Source organism: Apus apus, chromosome 10 (assembly GCF_020740795.1).
Source record: "Apus apus isolate bApuApu2 chromosome 10, bApuApu2.pri.cur, whole genome shotgun sequence".
NCBI lineage: Eukaryota > Metazoa > Chordata > Aves > Apodiformes > Apodidae > Apus > Apus apus.
Window position 1 is genome coordinate 7,837,821 of NC_067291.1, and position 21,976 is coordinate 7,859,796.

At 36.0% G+C, this 21,976-nt stretch overlaps 1 protein-coding gene across 4 annotated transcripts in view; it reads left to right on the forward strand.

The window, feature by feature from the left end:
• The window catches only part of ZNF280D (zinc finger protein 280D), a 48,917-nt gene that overhangs the window by 23,173 nt on the left and 3,768 nt on the right, over positions 1-21,976 (forward strand). For 3 of the 4 annotated variants that reach the window (XM_051628121.1, XM_051628122.1, XM_051628123.1), the window contains 9 exons: positions 3,227-3,384; positions 3,808-3,908; positions 4,004-4,150; positions 4,738-4,872; positions 6,407-6,651; positions 7,470-7,610; positions 9,263-9,325; positions 9,892-10,010; positions 10,198-10,234. In XM_051628121.1, coding sequence (XP_051484081.1) covers positions 3,227-3,384; positions 3,808-3,908; positions 4,004-4,150; positions 4,738-4,872; positions 6,407-6,651; positions 7,470-7,610; positions 9,263-9,325; positions 9,892-10,010; positions 10,198-10,234 — 1,146 coding nt within the window. Of the gene's footprint in view, positions 1-3,226; positions 3,385-3,807; positions 3,909-4,003; positions 4,151-4,737; positions 4,873-6,406; positions 6,652-7,469; positions 7,611-9,262; positions 9,326-9,891; positions 10,011-10,197; positions 10,235-12,778; positions 12,877-21,976 lie in introns of all 4 variants that reach the window. The other variant, XR_007890396.1, reaches the window with a different exon arrangement.

Sequence of the window (21,976 nt, forward strand, 5' to 3'; positions counted from 1 at the left end):
TGCCATCTGGATTGGTAGTGTCAGATGCAAGTGTTAATTCCCTTCAAGGATGCAAAACGACTAATAGTTGGTGGTTTACTTACGTAACATCTGTTACTTTAATGGAATAATTATGCTTCCAAATGCTGCAAAAAACTTCAGTAGTTTGTTTTAATAGGTAGACAAGCCTATGTCATTATTCTTTTGGAAGCTGAGGTCATAGAACTTCTTTACATGCATTCTTCAAAGGAAGCTGAAGTAGCAGAATGTAAAACTGAAAAATGGACTGTTCCTTCAAAGGGCACAGTCTGCAGGTTAAATGAACAGGTTTATGCTAACATTAGACCTACATTATTGAACAAAACTTGAGTTCATGTAATAATAAACATTAAATTTGCTATTAACCCTGAAGTATGTGTAAATCCTAAGTAAAAGTGCTGATAATTTGTCTTTAGCAGCTTGAAAACGTGTGTTAGACTTGAAAAGAGTTTACTCTCATGATTTTGTAGTTTCTGTTAGTTATGGCATTGCAGTTTATCTTTTTAAGAGCAGTAGACAATGTTTGATAGGGCTGAGAGGTTTTTCTTCTGTTTTTTTTAATACATAATACTTTTCAAGTAAGTTTTTCCTGCAATATCATGAAAACTGGTCCCCAAAAAGAATACTTTATTAAGATGTCTGGGTTCATTTAAAAAATATTTTTTTCAGGCACCATTTTCTGCTCAGCATATTTGTGAACTATGGGTGCTGTGGTGCCTGTGTGTTCCACAGCAAGTTATCAAAAAGCAGCATTTAATTTTTTCCTTGAATTTCTCAAGTCAACTTGCAGCCATACTAAATTTTGCTGTAACTTTGTCTGTGTAGTCCATAGTTCTGTAACTTCAGAATTTTTACCCTTAACCATTTATAGTGGGTAAAATAAATACAGAGTTTACAGTTGAAGTTTTCTAAATCTTAATTCAGTGCTAGTGTCAGTTCCTTCTGTTTATGTACCTGGATATCTTTTGTTAGCTTTTTTCCCTTTTCTTTTTGTAAGCAATTGCATTATATTAGAAGCTTGAGCACGATACGCTGTTCTTGCTCATTTGTTTTTTCCAAGGTGACTGCTTACATTGCTCTTGTGACTGTGACCTACATTTAATAGCTGCTCTAGTTGTACTGAAATGAAGCACATTCAAAATGGAACAGTTTTTGCAGTTTTATTTTAGTGGGTTGTGCAACTGGCCTATTCTTGTGCTGTTCCACCAGTAGCTGTGACCCATCAGTGTTGTCGTGGGTGCTTAGACATCTCATTCAGAATAGGTTCCTACTACAGATAGGTGGGCATATTAATGAGGAATAAGTGGTAGCTTGAAATGGAAATACACCACCAAGTTTTTCCTGCTCTTTTGATTGTCAGCTGCACAGTGGCATTCTTTGATAACTGTCCTTTGTAATTCAGCTTAAGTCCTAAATGCTTTATACAAAGAAAGCTCTTGGAACCCTGCCAATTTTGAATTGAGGTAGTTTCAGATAAAGCTATAATGTCCTGATGGTAGCTATGTTCTTACTACTTGATAGTTTTCAGCAGAGCTAAAGTTATACTTGCTTCAGAATGTGAATTTGGTGAAGTGTGAATAGCTGACTAACATGTTTTGTTGTTGCCGCCTTTGCTGATTTCCCTTTATTTCAAGGCAAGAATTGTCTAAGCAAACATGATATGTTACATGTTCCTTATATAATAGTGAAAATGTCTTTACGAGCTTTGAAACATAATTTCTGACATAGTCAGCTTGCTTAACTTGGTTGCTTTTTTATTTAATTTTTTAACTAATAGTTATTCCTTAGATTGAGAGGTCCTTACAGAGTAAAGTTTCTAAAGAATCCTGTACGTGTTGCATGTGGTGTTTCATACACAGAATTACAGAATGGTAGGGGTTGGAAGGGACTTCTAGAGATCGAGTCCACCCCCCTGCCAGTGCAGGATCACCACAGAACATAGGGCAGGTCACTCAGAAACACATCCAGATGGGTCTTGAAACACTTCAGAGAAGGAGACTCCACAGCCTCTCTGGGCAGGCTGTTCCAATGCTCCGTAACCTTACAGTAAAGTAGTTTTTCCTCATGTTGAGATGGAACCTCCTGTGCTCTAGTTGGCATCCACTGCCCCTTGTCCTATCACAGGGCACGACTGGGAAGAGATTGGCCCCTCCTCCTTGACACCCACCCCTCAGATATTTGTAAACATTAATGAGATCCTTTCTCAGTCTTGTCTTCCCTAAACTAGACTTCCCTAGACTTTCCTAGCCCCAGGTCTCTCAGCCTTTCCTCATAAGACAGGTGTTCTAGTCCTTAAGTCATCCGCCTAGCCTCCGTTGGACTCTCTCAAGTAGATCCCTGTCCCCCTTGAACTGGGGAGCCCGGAACTGGGCACAATACTCCAGGTGTGGTCTCACAAGGACAGAGTAGATGGGGAGGAGACCCTCCCTCAACCTGTTGAACATGCTGTTCTTACTGCACCCCAGGATACCACAGGCCTTCTTGGCCGCAAGGGCACATTGCTGTCCCATGGATAACATATTGTCCATCAGGACTCCAGGATCGTCCGTGGAGCTGCTTTCTAGCAGGTCCGCTCCTCATCTGTACTGGTGCATGTTGTTACTCCTCCCCAGGTGCAGGACTCTGCACGTATTTTTGTTGAACCTCATTAGGTTCCTCTTTGCCCACCTCTCCAGCCTGTCTAGATCTTGCTGAATGGCTGCACAGCCTTCAGGTGTTTCGGCCAATCCTCCAACTTCATATCATCAGCAAACTTGCTGAGGATACACTCTGTCCCCTCATCCAGGTTATTGATGAAGATGTTGAACAGACTGGACCCATCACTGATCCCTGGGGAACTCCACTAGTTACAGGTCTCCAGCTGGACTGCACCATTGATCAACACACTCTGGGCTATATTGTGTAACCAGTTCTTAATCCATTTCACTGTCCATTCTTCTACCCCCCACTTCCTGAGCTTGCTCACAAGGATGTTATGGGAGACAGTGTCAAAAGCCTTGCTAAGGTCAATGTAGATACATCCACTGGTCTCCCTGCATCTACCCATTCACTCACATCATCATAAAAGGCTATCAGATTAGTCAAACATGATTTACCCTTGGTAAACCCATGCTGGCTACTCCTTGCTTCTTCCTTGTCAAATACTAAACTCTACCATGTCATGTCAGTGAATGTTAACCTTTTTGCACCTGTTTACTGTCATGTAAAGGTTTATGAACCACATGAAACATCACTTGGAGCTTGAGAAGCAGAGCAGTGAAAGTTGGGAAAGCCACACAACCTGCCAGCACTGTTACCGTCAGTTTCCCACCCCATTCCAGCTGCAGTGCCACATTGAAAGCACACACACGCCTTACGAGTCATCTAGTAAGTCGGATTGTATCACATTCAGTCTTTTTGTGAGCTAAAATTTTTAGATGTTTTTCAACTTCTAGTTTGCTGGTTTGTAACTTCAGACTTAAAGCTATTGTACTTGAGAGTAATAATCTTGAGGTTTAATATAGAGCTGAGCACTCCTTCAGTTTATGTTAGAGTAATGTGTGTGGAAATAAGTTTTTAAAGCTTTTTGTTTTGTTTTATTGAAAGCTTGAATGCAAGAATTCATGCCAAGAGCCTTGCACTTCTGACTTCCTGAAATTGTACAGGGCATTTCTTCTGAGGAGTAGAAAAATCATTAGATTGCTTTAACTTTATATATTTCTATAGTCCACATATGTGTATCTATTATAATTTATCTACTTATGACCCCAAAGGAATTTTTACTGTTTTCTTGTTTTTCCCTTTTTCTAGCAATTTGTAAAATATGTGAATTATCCTTTGAAACTGAGCAAGTTCTTTTGCAACATATGAAGGACAATCATAAGCCAGGTGAAATGCCGTATGTTTGCCAGGTATCTCTGAGTGACTGTTTTGTACTTAGATTACACTACCCCCAGTCTTCACTGTCCATGAACATTTAACAAGAAAGTCAAATTTTTTGTTTTAGGTATGCAACTACAGGTCCTCAGCTTTTTCAGATGTAGAAACACATTTTAGAACAGTTCATGAAAACACAAAGCATTTGCTATGCCCATTTTGCCTCAAAGTAATTAAAATTGGAGCACCATATATGCATCACTACATGAGACATCAGGTAAGCAGATATTTTCAATCATTAATGCTAAAATCATGCTAAATATGTCATGAATATCTCAATAAAAAAAAGCTTTGCTGATTTGTATGGCTGTTACTGGGTAAGAATAGGTAAAAGATATGGTAGGAAAATGATAACTGCTTCTTTTGAAAAGGCTTTAAGGAATTGTTAGACTGCCATCTTTTTGTTTGACAGCAGCTCCCTCTTAAAAAAAAATGTGGAATATTATTGAAATACTATATGCTATTTAATTTCTTCATTGAGTTACAGTGATATGTTCTGTTTTTCTTGAGGTTAGTAGCAAGTCTTTCACTAGTTCGAGTAGAGAAGAAGAGTATGAAGTACTGTGTTGTCTTTTAGTTAATAACCCGATTCTTCCTCCTTTTAGTAATGATGCTGCCATGCATTTTCAAGTATTTAAATATTCTCTCAAATTCCTATACAGTATCTTTGCTTTGTACAATATTAGAAGCTTGTCCTGTCAGTGTTTTAGAAACTGGAGGACTATTGCTTGAGACAAGCTAGGGTTGGAGTTTTGTTTATCATGACATTCATGCTTACTATAGATTCTTTTCTATTTTTAAAAGAAAAAAGGCATATACCGTTGCACTAAGTGCAGGCTGCAATTTTTGACATGCAAAGAGAAAATGGATCACAAGACTCAGCATCACCGAACATTTAGGAAACCCAAGCAGTTAGAAGGATTGCCTCCTGGAACAAAGGTAAGTGTTCATGCAGGAGAATTAAAAGGGGCAAAGGAAGGAAATGCATCGATAAAGAAAGGAGTGGAATAGAATTAACTGCTTTCCTCTGTTCTTTTCCAAAGCAAAGTGGGGTTTTTTTGCCACCTCTAAAACTCTAAAAAATATTCCTCTTGCAAAAATTGCCAGGCACAGCCTATGATGTCTTCCTGGTGATCTCTGTCCCATTCATGCATATGCCAGTTGTTCAATCAGTGTTGCTGCTTTCTTGAGCATTTGGTTAATTTGCCCCACTGATCCTTTCTTGTGCTAGGAGAAAAGGACATAGTCTGAATTATGGACTGAGGTGTCTGCATCATTTCCTGTGAAAGTTCTTCCACTTGTAGAAGGTGGTGGCAAAAAAAAAAAATCATACAGAGTGCATGACCTGCTTCTCCGTGGACAATATGTACTTAAAAGTTGAGTTCACTGGTCTTATTTAGCCCCAGTATTTGAAGGCGGGGGAAAGGCTGCCATTTTCTGCTAGGTGTTTTATGAGGTAAACTTAGGTCTCCTCAGAACACTTAGGCTCTCTTTAAATCATTTTTGCATTTCTCAAGAATGAACCACTTAGACTCGTTTTTTTTGCTGTGGATTTCAGAACTTTTTACTACGGTGTTCTAATGAAGTGTGAAGATTTATGTCCTTTCAGTTAAAAGGGAGAAGAAAATTGAACATTTTGATCAGCTGCAATTTGTTTGCTGTAGAATCAGGAAGGGAAAATGACTGAAGTTTATGTTGATTGTGTTGCTTGGCAGAATGTAAAGCACTAATTTTCTATTATGTGACAATAATCCATTTTTCTAAAGATTTCAGGTTCTTTATGGTCCAATAAAAGCTTAGATTATGTTAAAATTTTGTTTTTAGTAGACCTTGACAGGATGTAGATGATGAGAGTGAAGAGCTTGGAACCAGGTTCAGATGATGACGTGCTTCTAAACTAGAAGTATGGGCAAGAAATTAAAATTAGGAGTCAAGCTGTGAGTGAAAACTGGAGAACCAAATTTAAGGCCAAGACAAGGGAGTGCAATAATGCCAGATGAGAGTTCAGAGACCAGAACTGGTCCTTGGAGGGCTCTAGGATGAGGAGGAAAAATGGCTAATCATGAGGCAACAAGACGTGGGGCTTTTGTTAAATCTAGGCTCTAATGGTATTGTTTGGAATTATTCTTCATAGGGCTAATTGACCTGATCTTTCTGTTTCCTTTCCACAGCTACATTTTTTGTTTTAAGAAAGCAGGATGTAGCCAGTTACAGGTCTGAAAAGAGAGCAGTTTTGCTTTGTCATGGCTAACTGTTTCCACCAGAACAAGAGCTTTTTAAAAATCCAGTAGACCATTGAGGTTAACTTTACTCTTGTCCACAGTATTGCATATTTTTCAAAGCAGTCTTTACTGAGGAGTGTTTCACATGCTATGATTTTTATCCTAAATGGCTTAAACTTCAAGACAAATAGAAATTGGGACTTTAAAAGCTTGAATCTAAATAAATTATTTTTTTTATTTCATACCTGTAGGTGACTATTCGAGCATCTATTGGATCTCTTCATTCAGGATCATCAGCAACATCTTCTGTTAGTACAAGCACTTCCACATTTCAGTTATCACCTAAAGCTAGAAATACAGCCACTAAAAATCATAACAGATCTAATACAAGTAGATCAAAGGCAAAATCAAAACCAACTGCATCGAAGAAGCAAAATGTGTGGACCAACAGCAAAAAAAAAAAAGAAATTGCAAATACAGCATTGCATAATCTAAGGTAAAATATTAGCACTAAAATATCTTCATGCTTTGAATGTAAGTAACTGACCATTTAGTTATCTTTCAATAACTTCTCATACTGCAATACAGAAGATTTGACACTTCAGTTTTGCAGAATAAGTGGGTGCATAAACTTTCCACATAAAAGTACTGTAATTCTGAATCTTCACTCACCACATTTGTTGGTGGCAGACTACTTGATGATGAAAGAACAGCTGTTCTGGAAACTTTTCAGTTCTAAATTTAGAGTTTTTCTCTGCACAGAGCCAAAGACTCTTGAAATACAGACTCATTAGGCAGGTTTATGTTAGAAAGAGACCTGTGGGAGGGTACGTGTCTGCCTGGGTGTTCTTTGTGCATTTTAGTATGGTGGTGAAAGGATTTTCCTCCCTCATTTTTTTAAGGGTTTTATTTGAACCCATTAATTTATAAGGTTGACTCTTGTCTGTCCTGGGAGGTACCTTAATTTGGTGAGCTACCAAAAAACCCCCGAGAAAGTTAACAGCAAGCTGTTAGGAGAATGCTCTCCTTGTATTTATAATTTACTGGGGTTGGCTATCCTTATTTTAATAGTTCAATGGGTGTTTTATGGACTAGAATATAATTTCATTGGCCAAGATAAGTTAGGAGTTTTCTTCATCAAAGATTGTAGATGTCTCCCTTACAGTAAGGTGCTAACAGTGTTACATTTTTAAGTTCCTATTTTTTTTCCCTAACATAGGTAAGCTTGCTACTGACTTCAAACAAAAACTTGAAAACAGTTATCTTGTCTTACAGTGTTGATATTAACTGTTAACTTTTTCATATTGCTGTTAGGTGTCGTTTGGGAGCTCACAAATGCATTGAGTGTTACTCAGAAATAAAAGATTTTGCAAGCCATTTTCCTGCTTATGTCCACTGTAGCTTATGCAGATACAACACTAGCTGTAGCAAAGCCTATGTGAATCACATGATGAGGTAAGAACTCTTCAAAACTTTTACTGGGTTATCAAATACTTCCTTAATTTATATAAGATGTTAGGTGTTTCTATTTGCTGAATTCTTAACTGGGTCCAAGGACAGGCAGGGAAATGGGTAAAGGTGGATTTTTTTACTTCATAATGAGGGCCTAAACCCTGTGTTCATGTTCTGCCAATAATTCAGGAAGTGTTCTGTCTTTACTTTGGAGTTGCTCCGGGATCTTCCATACTCATTTCAGCCAGACTTAACCAATAATGACTAATTGCTGCATGTTCTCTGGGTTTCAAATTGAATACCTCATCTGATTTTACAAGTGCTCAATGCATAGAGGCACAGCTACTGCTAATGAAATCTGTACTAAGAATACCGTGTACAGGATGTCTCAAATAGCATACTGAAGTGGATGCTTTTTATTATATTACTTCTGGTCATCTGAAAAAATAACATTCATTTTTGCAGGAGGTTTGATTGTGAGGCAGTATAGGGTAATAGTGATGATAGCTGTAAAAAAGCTTTTTAAGAAAATGAACTAGTTACTTTTCAGAGCAATAGAATTTTACTGTTCAATAATTAGACACAGATCATGCAACAGTGAAGGTAGAACAAAATTTTGAAAACCTGCTTGTTAATCCTGTCCCCTAAACAAGCCGGATGTAATGCAGAAGAAAACAGAATGCAGTTGTCTTTTTAAATATGTATTAAATGCCTTGGCATCTTTGAATGCTTGAATTGTTGAATTTATGATGCAGATCTGTAAAAGTTTTTGTTTATATTTTATATGTTGACTTATTAATTTCAATGCTCATGTAAGTCATAGACTGAAATAGCTTACATGCTTTTATCTATATGACCTGTTGGTTGCATGCATATAAAAAGAATAAAAATTAATGTGCTTCATTTCAACTGTAGAAGAGAAAGTTCACTCCAGAAGGGGAGAGGGGAATCTAAGATAAATTGTTCCTACTGTTGCCCATGTTCTGGGTGTTACCAAATTCAACCACGCAGCACAACAGCTTTGTCTCCTTTGTCTTCTTGACACAATAATGCTCTCCCTACTTTGACCCCTCATAGCATCTATCGTCACCTTGTTTGGTGAGTTTAAGGAACAACGGATGGCGATTAGGAAGGCTGTCAGAGGGAGGATGTTTCTGCAGTAGCAGGCCCTGTACTCAGCTGCTTGCTTTTTGCTTCATGTGGGAGTACAGTGTTGGCACATACTTAACCTGCATATGAGATAACTTACAGGTTGTCTGAAAATGTGATTTGTCTCTTTTAAAGTCATAACTTTAGGAAGTGTGAGTTCAGCAAAGCTTCACTTCTTTTGTGGAGCACTGTGCAGCTACAGCCATGATGCTTCAAGAGCTAAACTGCTGATGGAAGCAATGTAACTATGTTCTTGCAGGACTGTGAGGATGAAGTTAAACCTTGCCCATCCCAAACTCGTTATTTGTGAGAGTGCTAGAGCTAAGATTTACAAGCCTGTAAGCTTTCAGCAATTTAATTGTTTTAGAATAGAGCAGGTCAGTAATTAAGCCTTCTATTTCATGCCTTGTCGTAAGGAAATTGCAGTACCATGTGTAATGTAGGGGATATGTGGAGGAATGTACTCAGGAAAACCAGCCTAAGTGGTAATGTTTTCTTATATTTAGTTTTCACAGTGCTCGTCCAAGTAAAAGATTTTGGATCTATAAGAAGCATTCAGAAGAGCTACGGTAATTCTGCTTTGTTCAGTTACAGATCATTACGTTTTCACTCAGATAGTGAACTGATCAGTTAAATGAGATTAGAGCCTCTTGAATTTCTAAGCTTCCACAATTTAAGAAAGGGAAAGGAAAAATATTAGCTCTTCCACTAGCAGTGTTCTGTTCAGTGACAAATATTTGTTATTTGGCCACATTTATTAACTTTTCTTAACCCTGAGCAGTTTTAAAAAATATTTATTTTTCTTTATTTTCCAGTTATTCATAATGTGCAAAATGGGGGGTGAGAAGGGAAACAACAAAGAACCAACCAAAATTGAGAAGCTCATGCTTTTTACAGATAAATTTGTGTCTGAAGTGGTGTTCTTTGCACTACATCCAGGATGGAGATGCCCTGGTCATTGACTGGGATTTCCAAGTACTAGCTGCAGTATAAAAAGTAAGAGTAGGTTTTTGTGAGTCATCTCATCTAAAGCTGGAGGAAGTATTTTCTTTTCTTTAGCCTGTCCAGTTGCTGTAAGTTAAGAAAATTATTTTTACAACCATGTTGTATTTATACTTGTTTTTACTTTCTCTAGAGGTGTGACTGTAGTATGTCTTAACTGTGATTTTCTGACTGATGTTTCTGGCTTGGATAGCATGGCCACACATCTGAGTGAAAGCCACACTCACACTTGTCAAGTTATTATAGAGAAAGGTGAGCACATAAAATGTCTCTTTTTTATGTAGTATACCCATATAAATACTTAGATGTGGATATCTCTGTGTTATTGCAGTCCTTTCTTCAGTTGCATTATTTCTGTGCAGTTGGATTTGAAAGTGAGTACTTCTGTATTTTCACATTTTAAAATATTTTTAATTAAATCCTTTATTTTTATTTTCAGTTTCTGTAGATATCCCAGCTGCTGAACAAGTATCTGAGTAAGTTTTTTTTACTGCTTAATGTTTATTTCTATTGATTTAGTGATGGCCAAAATTTGAAACTGGGTTTCTTTTGAATTTCATAGACTTTGAAATATATGGGTGAACACAGACCCTTCCTTTACTAGTGTCTTTTGCTCTTACCACATCCGCAATTACAAGAATGGGGAGATAAAATGATTACCCACTTCAGCCAAAATCAAAACCAGGTTTTTGTTCATTTTGGCCAAAGAGATATAAGTAATTCTTGCAGTATTAAAACTTCTCAGTTCTGTCTTGAAAGTCTAGACATAGTGAGACCATTACTTCATCTTGCTCTTAATACTAGCTTTATTAAGTGTTTTTTGTTCTTCATGTAATAGTTGTATGAATGAGAAAGTTACATTTGTTGAAGTAGGTAAAATTCAATCTTTATATGTATATCTTTACAAATCATTTTCAAAATTCAAAATATGACAGTGGTATACTGTTTTGTATTAACTTTTCCATTTTTCAAAGAAAAATTAATATGAGGAATTTGGCTTTCATTTTTTTAAGGATTTGAAAATGAATCTGCAGTATTGTGTAGACTGTGTTGCAGAGTTCGTTTGACTTTTTTTTTTAACCTTAGAAGAAGCAGATGTACCATTCCCCATTATCCTGAAACAGTACCTGAAGCTTTAAAATGTAGCCTGTGGGCCTACTCATGCTTTAATTGAGAGTTCAGAGGTGTGTCAGTTGAATCAAACATTTGAGTTTTCTCTTAACTATTTCAGAACACAGGAACAAAAATGTCAATCAGACTGCAAAGGAAGGTATTTCAAAAGATGAAAGAAAATCGTTTAACCCTGATTTAACAACAAGGTGCCACTGAGTCCGTGTAACTAACCTGTAGGAGGATTCTAAAAGGGGTAGCATATTCTCATGCTTGATGTGAACTCTTCCAACAGCGAGAATTTCATAGGTCTCTAAGCATAAACCAGCCTTAATTGAGTGTTGGAAATATCTCCAATAAGTTATTTCATAACTATTCAGTATTTTGTTTCTTTGTTTCTTTAAAATGGCCAGTAAGAGGGGATACTGGAATAATCTGTCATTTGATCCAAAGAGGGAAATACTTATTATCTCTGGCTATGAGTAACGGTAGAGCAAAATACATGGTATAAACCTCAAACCTGTACTGGTAACTGTTTAGCATGTCATGCATTTGAATAAAACTGGTGATCTGATGGGATGACTAATAGACATTATTGAAAAGAACAGTGAAAGGAAGTTAATGTGGGAAAGCATTCCAAATAGCCATTTGAAAACTGAAATTTCTTATTTTGGAGCACAGTATTGAAACTGGACAAAGTACTGGAATGAGTCATCTTGGAAGGTGAACTATAGTCACTTCATTAATCCAAGGTGGCTTCTGTCCTTTAACAATTTAGATTTTAGTGAAACTCGGACAATGTAAAAATCAAATGTTGATCTGTGATACAACGTGAGCTTTTCTATTTGGAGTTGGAATTAGGTGTTGGGAATTAATACTTGCTGAATTGTATATAAGGAAAATCTATATTCTATGAAAACACTTAGGAGTGTTGGATATATGATGTATGAATTAGTGAGAAACAGATGGTTGAGCACTGAGAAGGTTTGAAGTATAATCAAGAATATGTGCAGGTTTGTTTCTGCGAGCTGTTGGATTAGGACAGATGCAGATAGCCTTTATTTTTGAGAGGTCTGATGTTGGCAGTAAGATTAGTTGCTGGTACTACGTGAGGTGATAAAGTCAGTGATGGTGTTTTTTGAAACTGCCTGCTTGTAGACTTCATTAATTTCATTTATTCTTGTCCTGTTCCGTATACTAATTCTGTGATACTTTGGACAAGAACATAAAATTGCTAAACCTAAGAGCATGAGGATACCTGTGTAGCAGATTTTCTAATTTGTTATTTGACATGCAGAATAAGCACAGAAAATTTTCTTTTTGCGGGGTGGTTCTTCATGGTACTCTGTGGTTTGTTGTGGAAGAGGAACTTGCAGACAATAGTCACTGAGAAACTACACAGTAAAACTTACGATCTATGAATGTTTCTTCCCATTCTCTGCCCTGTAATTCAGTGAGGTATGATTTGCTTTTGGGGGTCTTCAGAATCATTTCATCTTTGGAAACGATAACTCACGGTTACAATCTCAATTTTTGGATCTTCTCTTGCATCTCTCAGATGGTATCTTTTGGTATCTTTTATTATATAGCAGACTGTCTGTGTTGTAAAACTCATCTGGAATGCTAATGACCAGATGTGTTCTGTGAGCTCAGTGTAGGTTTAATGAGACTGTCTTTGGACCAGAATCCTGCCATTAGTAATACAGATTACCTAGCTGGAGATGTTCCAGCAGGAATTGCTTTTAAAATTGTTACTCTACATAAAGTTGCCTTGTTTATTTGGTACCAACCTTGTGCTGAACAAATAAGGCTTAATAACTATGCCAGTACACTTCTAATGCTCAACTCTCTGCTTTGCGCAACAATTAACATATTTTTAAATGAACTGACAGCAGACATTTTTGTTGCAGGGGAGTTGAAAGTGAGCAGGTATCCTATACTGCCTTGGCTCACTGATACATCATTGTGGACCAGAAAGTTGAACCCAGTCCAGCTTGGGATTATTTTGGTATGTAAGCGAACAAGGATCTGACCAGACCTTTTCCTTTCTCTTCATACATTGAAGCTGTGGTATTCTCTTCCTGCATCTTTTAGGCAGCAGGTCTGGTCTTTTCTCCCAATATTATAGTCTGACAAATGCCCTCTGTGATAACGTTCTCGGCTTTGCAACGTTTACTTGCAGCTTTCTGGGGGCTGTACTCCTTGGAAAAGAGGCTTATCAGGAGTTTCACTTATGTGATGCAGTGTTTCTTTGCTGCTAATTTGCAGTGTTTCTTTGCTGCACATTTCCAGTTTCCTTGCTGCCTAAGTCTATTGATACCATCCCAAGCTAGAGTAGTGTATAAATAAATGATATGTATGTGTTGACATCAAAGCCCATTTGTTCTGAACTTCCTAGCTTCTGAAACTAAAGGGCTTTGTCTCTGAATGTTGACCGAGTCCTGCTCTGTTTAATATGTCAGTAAGTTGCATTTTTGTCTGCTGGTGATTTTCGGTATATAGTGGCAAAAGATGTTTTGAATTACTTCTGTCACGTGTAATTGCTTAAACTGAGTCTTGGCTAAAGGAATTTATTAGTTGCTTTACTCTGGTAGCTAAGCTTCTTTTTGCGCCTACATAGGATAGGAGGAGAGCACATGGTGGTAGCAGGTACATTTATTGAGCCTTGATTCAGAGACGGAAGCAGCTACAGATCATTCACACCTTGTTCTTTTGGTATCATCTCTCATCTTCAGGGGTGCTCTACTTGAGCTGCTGAGTCATCTGCTGCTTTTGATTTCACTGCATCTGACTTCATCTTGAGTTCTAGGTTATCTATGGCAAGTTTATTCATCAACAGGTTGTCTGGATATACAGTGGGCTTTTCTTTTGTCATGATGTACATCTAGTGGTCCTCCAAACTCAACCTTCTGCTTACAGGGGATGTGTCTTGGTTGACTCTTCCAAGCTACCTAATAGATTGAGCTAATAGGTTGAGATCAGTTGTTTCTATAACCTCCTAGAGATTATTTCTGATTAATGCAAGCAGCTCTTGATTTGCAGCACTTCTCTTCTGCATAATCAAATTCTGTGAGATTAATCCATTTTTTACTGGTATTTGTGTCCTCTTAGTATTCCATCAGTAACAGTTTTGGTGCTAGTGAGCTTCTGAAGCCATTGTGGTGTTGCTAATACAGCAAGGATCCTGCCATTCATTGTCTCTTATGCGTGTTTTTTGATGGAGCATCTCAACACTTACTCTAAAGTCTCGTGGTTCTTTTTTTTTTTTTTCTTTTGACAGAAGCTATGTCCCATCTTGAATGCTGCTGTTCAACTTCAAGCATCTGTTTCCTATTACAGTTTTTTCTTGCAGGACTTAATTTTGTTTTGGCACAGCAGTATTCAGAACAGCGTAGTTGGTTTGTATTTTCATTGTCAATGTGCTTTTGCTTTTCAGAGGACATTGAGTCTGATATTTCACTTTGGTACAGGTTTCCAGCAACAAAAAAACTGGAATATAATTGCAGATTTATGTAGCTTTCAGAAATGTTCCCTAATTTTCCAGAAATTACACCAGATTGACACAGCAATTTGAAGTGACGTGAATTATACCTCTTTTGAATGTTAATCTGAGACATTATCATTTGGGTTTTTTACAGCTTTGCTACAGAAATCTTTTAAGTTTCAGGCTTGGCATTGAAAAACTTAAAAGCTGCATTCAGGTTTGCCAGCTTTGAGTAAATAATTCATGGAGAACCAATGAGCATCATGGTATGAGATTTCCATTTGTGCGAGTATCTCATAAAAGTTATTCATGTGGCAAACTCATAACATAAAAACAATACTAAACCATACATGTAAACTTGCTTGACTTAATATTAAATATCCCTGATGGTCCCAGCAACTAGCAAATTACATGAGTAATGCCACATATTGGACCACATCTGCAATATGCATGGTATAACCAGTTTAGCTTATGGTCAAAGAAATAAGATTTCATTTTTATAAATTTTAACCTGTCACTTCTATGTTATTTTTAGGAAGTTGAGTGTCACTGCGTTATGGGTTCTTAGAAGACATGTAGTTGCAGGGCAGCCTGGCTTGAATAGCACATTCTAAATTACTTCTGTTTTGAAACGCTTTATAACAAGAAAGTAAATGCCTGTTTCTGGAATTTTGTTAAATATTTGTGACTGTTCAGCATTGTATATAATAACACTTCACTGATGATGATAGTTATTATGTAGCTGTCATTAACAGTGTAACACACCTAGTGTAGAGCAGCTTTTTCTTCTAACTAGGCATTCATATCTGCCTTCCCAGTAAGTGCTCATAAAATCAGGTATTTGGGACAGAACTGTGCTTTATGAATCATCAGCTCTATTTAAGAGTTATAATTTTCAACATGGGGAATTTCTGCCAAAAGCTGAAGCTCTTAAACCCAAAGACCTTTCCATTCCTGTGCTTGTAAAAAGGACTTATAATGCTGAGTATGGTTCAGTTTAGGAGTGGAAGGTGCCTTATGTCACTTAAATAGCATAAAGTTGTTTTCTCAAAATTCTTGAAGCTACAGTTGTCCTAGAAAAGGTTACTTTTGGTTAGGGGTGGACAGAAAGGGGATATTTGGCAAAATAATCCAGCTCAGTTAGAGTACTGCTTATCCAAAGAAGCTCCTTGGTTATAAGAAAATGTGAGGTCACTGGGAAGACAATTAGTCGCTTAGGTTTTGAGTTCTCTGTGTGTGTGCAAATATACATAACTTTATTATGTGAGAGCAGGGGAAGCAAAGAGAGTGTATGAAATTCAATAATGAGAATACTCCCATCTATGCTTTATGCATTTTAGAGTCTTACTTTTTTCACCCATTCCGGATCGCTTCCGTTAGTCCTAGGTTACTCCTTACGTATCAAATTTCATATCAACTTGAATTTAGACTTTAAGGTTCCTTAATGTTCTTACTTACCTGGCTTTTATTTTGTCTTTTTGGTTTTATGGCCAATCCATTATATTTAGTATCTTGATCAAGCTAAAATTTTGTGCACAGCTGCTATGTTTTTGAGGCATTTTTAAAGGGATTGACATTATTCTTAAATAGTTTATGTAGAATAAAGAATCTTTGAGGAGTTGTAGAGAATTAGAACTCAATCTCAGAACTGCTTGAAATTATGGACCAGCAGGCTGTGCTTAGCAGGTGGCCCTGATCTTTGTTTTATTTTCATAATGTTCTTGCCAGAAGCACTGTAGCTTCACAGATGTAAGAAAGTACGTTGCCTTTGTTGCTGTCTGAGAACTAGGGGATTTAACATTTCATTTTTTGTAAGTGTTGGGAACGTCACAAAGTGAGTCTTTTATGGTTTACTACCCGTTTATGAAACTTCTATTTATTACAAATTAGAAGGAACTGCTTTCTAAAACCTATTCCTAAACAGAATTAAGGTTGAGAATATTTGTCAGGAATTGAAGATAAACCCTATTACAAAATTTTAGTAACCCTGTTTTGCTTCCAAAACAGCATAAAGTAGCTAATTTGAATCTGTTTTTGTAAGCTATAAAACATAATCACAAAAATCTATTTGTTTGATGCAGAATGTTTCATAGTCATATATTTCAGTGGCAAAGCTTAAACTTATTCAGACAGTAAGTGTTTTGTCCTTGGATATATAATATCTGATTAATTTGTGTCTAACTTGTTCTGCTTTTTCAAGAGTGACTTTAAATAAATTACTGTTTCTAGCATATTGGTTGAAGTCATTAAAGCAGTGAAGCTGAGCTTAATATTTGATGTTGCATCATCTTTTACTAGGGTTCTTACCCATGATTAAAAATTAGAGAGTATTTCAAGTCCCTGGCCCAGAAAATGTTTTGGCATTTGGTTTACTCTGGATATTTTTTTTACTGTTAGGTGAGCATTGTTATAGTGCTATAATAGCAATCTTATTTTAAAACAACCTTTTTTCTTAGTTATTTTTGCCACCTTTTATTGAAAATCAATATGCAGTAACCAAATTTGTTATAAATGGCTGTTAACCTTGTTGGTTACATGCTACAGCATTAGCATTATAAGGTGTTTATGGTGTGATGAGAGTATGTGCTAAATGTCTTTAAAAGTTCTGGTTTTAGTACTACTTACTTGGATTAAATTAGGAAAATATAAGTAGTTGATATAAATCTAATACTAGTAAACCTTTTTCATAAAACTTAAGTTGATAAAGCTGTTTCTTCTGTCAAGTGTTTTGTACCTTGTAGACAGCCTTTAAGACTCGCTGAGGTCATGAATTTATTTATGATTAATAACATTATTTCAGTATAACAGAGGCAGCAGTATGGTTCAGCAGATTAAGTTTGCCTTTAATGCAGCATCAACAAAGAAGATACAGGCATAAGCAATTTTGAGGGTTCTGTTCAGTTTTTATTTTTTTATAGGAAACCTTTGAAAGGTTACATTTTATATTAGAACTGATGACTTAACAAGGTTTCATAGGAGATACTTCTTGCTACCTCTGTGATAGCATTTTCTTATATAAACACAGAAAATCAATTTTAGTGATGTTGTGATAAGCTGCTTAATTAATGGGTTTTAAAAGTCAATACATTTAAATAATTTATAGCTCATCTCGGGACTGTGCCTGTGAAGGTATTTTGAGGGAAATATCTCCTTCAAATAGTAGTTGGAGGTCAGCTCCAATGTTTTACAGTTGCCCTAAAGTAAACTACAGCTGTGCTCTGGGTATTTGGGTCATGGTAGAACATTAAAAGAAAACTGAGCTTGTTTTGCAGAATGTTGTTGTTGAGTAATAATGTAGCTTTATGTGCTTTTTAAAAGTGCATTTCAGCAAATTTATAATTTCACATCTTAAATACTTCTGTCATAGTTTAAAAGGCCTTCATGGCGAGGAAATGGCTCCTCATATAGGATAGCAGGAAGTGCTAGAATAGGAAGTTTGGCTAACCATCTTAAGATGCTTTCTTCCTGGTTTTCATGAGGTGAGATAACTGGAACAGGTTACATGAAACTAGTTTATCCTATAATTTCTGTATAGCAAATAAAACATTTTAAAATTCTGAAATGCTCTTCTGTAACTCCAAAGTGTGTTTAAGCTCAAAATAAGTATGAACTCTAAAAAGTTATTTCAGATTAACAAGTTGCTTTATCTTCAACCTTATCTCTACCTTAACCACACAGTGTTTTAAAACATTGAACCCTAATTTGTTATCTACTAGGTTAAAGAATGAAATCTCCATTACAGAGAGAGAAGCCAAGTTGGGCAATATGGGCAAGATGCCCTGTAGCACAGGAGATTATTTTAGAAGACTGGTGTGGCTGCTTTGAAGTGGCAGCTTTCAGTCACTTGCTTTCCCACTGTTCTAAAAATGGGAGGAAAAAAAGTTGTCTTTCTTCATACTATTTAAGTAGTTATTGGGAAGGATTTAATAGCGACTGAAAAGTTTCTTCTGTGACAAGCATTTTGTTAAGAATCTTCCTTATACTTAATGTAATAGCATCTGTAGGGCTAAAACACTGTAATGCTTAAAAATGCTTATTTTCCTTTCTTTTTTTGAAGATTAGTTCAGACTTTTTCCCTCCCTCCCAATAAAAAGCTGTCCAGACTTACTTTGCATCCTGTTCAGTAAGGCATAATTGAGATTATGGATCTGAAAAAGGCTACAGGAGTGACTTGAAAGTTTTGCTTTGCTTCTGTGTTGTTTTTTTAACTTGGAAGACTATTTGCAAACATCTGCACTGGTAGACATGCTCAGTTTCTTCTACATAGCAGATTCATGGGAATGCCAATGTGAAATTATTTCTGCAACTTTATATTGCAAACATGAATGTGAAATAAAAGAAATACCATTAATTATTGCAGAAAATTTCAAGACCTAGTTTATCTGAAGGAAAAATAGAAACACCACCTTTTGAAAGGTAAATATAATCAGCTGCATCTTGAAATCAGATATTTAAAACAACACATGCTGTATTATTTCTCAGGTAATTGGGCAAAAGTATTTAATTGGTATTTTCATAATGTGTATTTTATATGATAGAAAATCTTGAATGGTTGTTACTCAACAATATGGTTCCAAGTGTTGAAATACATCCTTAGTCATGCTGAAACCAAATTAGTCAAGATTCAGAACATATTAAATACATTGTACAAATTGTTAAAAGAAACATTTTTATAATATTGCATATGAGTTAACCTTTTACTGGGGCAATTGGAAAACAATTTTAAAATAAAATATAAAATGTTAATTCTTGAATATTCATTTAGGATTTTAAAAAGCCCTGTGTAATTTGTGGACAGCATACTCAACCAAATTCTTAACAGATCAAATATGTGAAATTGTTGGGTAACTAACAATTTTAGCTATACACTTTAAAACATGCAGAATTGTGGAGGTTTTTTTTATCTTACTGTGAGGAATTAATTTAAATCTTACATATTGCCTTTGGTGCATATTGTGGACAGACTTATGCTTCATATAATTAATCTAATTTGTTACACCATAGCCTGAAAATGTCTTACTCTGGTTAGCAATCTTTCACAATTGTTGGTGCAAATTTAATCTTTAAAAGTTCAGTCAAAACATAGTTAGTTTTTGCTATATATGTGTTTATAGTGTCATTTAAAAAAAAAAAAAAGGCAAACTGCTTTCAGAGTCTCTTTATAGGTTACTTTTCTATTTAGAAAAGGCTTTGCTTTCTCTAGTCATACAGTGTGGGCCAAATCATTTGAGAGGTTACTTTAAAATGCTTAAGAGTCGAGACTAAATGGTTCCGGTATTAGAAGCTAACTTTGTCTTTATGCTATGGGTTAGTAAGCAGTCACTGTACTTCTAATTGAATATGATGTACTACTTTCACCTATCCTTGTGTTTAAATAGGCAAAAATAATTTTAATATATTAATCTGCTTCCTGTTAAAACTTCATTTCATACTGGTTTATGGGCTTTAGGACAGACATCTGGAGTGTTAAAGCTCTAGTACCAGTGTTTCTCCATCCTCACTTTGCTCTGTTATTAAGCCAAGTTTTGAGGTAGTAGGATTTTAAACCTAGAAATATTCAGAACCTAGCTTCTCTCAGTCTTATAGAGCACCCAAATCTTGCAGCTTCTATACAAAGAGAAAAAGAAAAAAAAAAGAAATCCCTTCAGTTTCTAGGCTTCAGCTGCTTGGGGTGTGTGTATGTTTGCACCTGGTAGACTCATGTCCTGGATTCAAAATTGTCTTATACTTGAAGTAGTCTTATTCTAAACATTGATTTCATAGAGATCATGTGGCAGCTGGTTCATTAGTGTAGCCCACATTTGATAGTCTGGCCAGTGTTTGGTTCATGCTTTTGAAAATGAGTTCATTGCTTTTGTTCAACGAAAGTCAGATTTTACATTTTAACTGTCACTGAAATCCTCCTTTTTATGTAATATAGTTATAATCATTCTTGCCTTTTCCAGTCTTTGTCTGGATTTTTTGTTTTCTTACACTTTAACCAGTATTTTTTGCACATAAGAGTATGTTTAATTCCTAGTATTGGGTGGAAGGCAATGCTTTTTCAGCTACTGACTTAGTAACAGAATGATTTCTTGAAATTCTATGTGATTTTTCTTTTTTTTGTGAGATTTTAGTGTGTCACAATTGCTATGTTCCACTTACTCAGCTGCAGTTCTCAGCAGAGATAAATTATTTTAGTGGAGAGCTGTTCTATCTAAATAGACTTATTGCTGTGCTTACTGATCTAAAAGATAACTGTTCTTTGTGGTAATTGTTTTTGTAATGGTGATTGTTGTGCAAAAACTTGTTCAGTTTTATTTTTATACTCTTATTTGGTATAAGTAACTCACAGGAAGGTATGCTGATGAGATTGCTTTTTTTCTGCAAGAGAAATTAATGTATAGGGTTTTTTACTCTTCCTCCTTGCTTCCTCTCCCTCCCTTTCTGTGTTTTGCCAAAAATAAGTGAGAAAGAGGGGATGGGTTTGGATGAAGGCTGGGATTTTGGTTACTAGAAGGTGAGGGAGATTGTGATGGATTTATTTTTTTTTGTATATTAAGAGCAGATTTGTCCTTTGAAGAATTTCTCCATGTGAATCTTGCGTGTGTGTGTATGCATATATGTAATCCATCTGGGATTTCCAGTTTGCTCTGTGTGTACTAATGAGGCATTAGTCATCCCGTTATTGAAAACTTTTTTTGCATATCTGTGGTCAAAACTTCTTACATAAAACATAATGTGGTTGTTAACTGTGCAGCTACATCTCATCCTCAAGATGCTTGAAAAGTAGTAACTGAAGATCATGTATATACATTATTTCACTGTATTTTCATATGAAAACAATTCTAAATATTTGCTAGCATTTGTATGGCTCTGTATAACTTAAATGTTTCTCTGGAATAGATGAGGTAATTAGGAACAGTTATGGCAAGACCAGGTATGTCAGCTACAGCTGATGGGTGGTTCTGAGTGTTGGCTTTTGTCCTGGAACTTTCCTCAAACCGTTTTTCCCCTTTTTGTCTAGAAGTTTGTGAGAGAAGAGAAGAACTTGGATAGAAAATTTGTGTATTTGAGAATGTCACTTACTGATTTATAGTCCAATAAATGGAAAAAAAAAATCCTTTGTTTGACACAAGTAAGCAAATTTAGGTTGTAATTTGGTGAATATCCTGAGCAAAGTCCTTGTTATGTATGAAAAATTGGTGAACAGGATAAAAAGATTCTTATGACTACCTCAGTGACCAATTTCACTACTCAAGGATATCTCAGCAGCCTCTTATCCCTGCTAAAAATATTCCTCTTGCTTATATTTGAAGTAGGAAATGGAATATTCTTGGATTAGTTTATTTAGGTGGAAGTAAAACTTGAAAGCATATTTCTAAGTGTGTCTAGTATGTAGCATGTCTTCCAGAATAACCCTTTTCTGCAGAACTCATTTAGCATATAGGCAAATCACGTGAATTGCTTTAAGTTCCTGGATCACTAGAACGACATGTCTAGACTTTCAGCTTGAAAATATATCATAAAAACATAGTAGCAGGAAATTGGTTATCCCTTGTAAGAGTCTTGGACCTGCCTGTTGCTTAGGTAATGTTAAAAGTGGTTTTAGCAAAAAATTATTTCAAACCATTTTTTTAAGTAT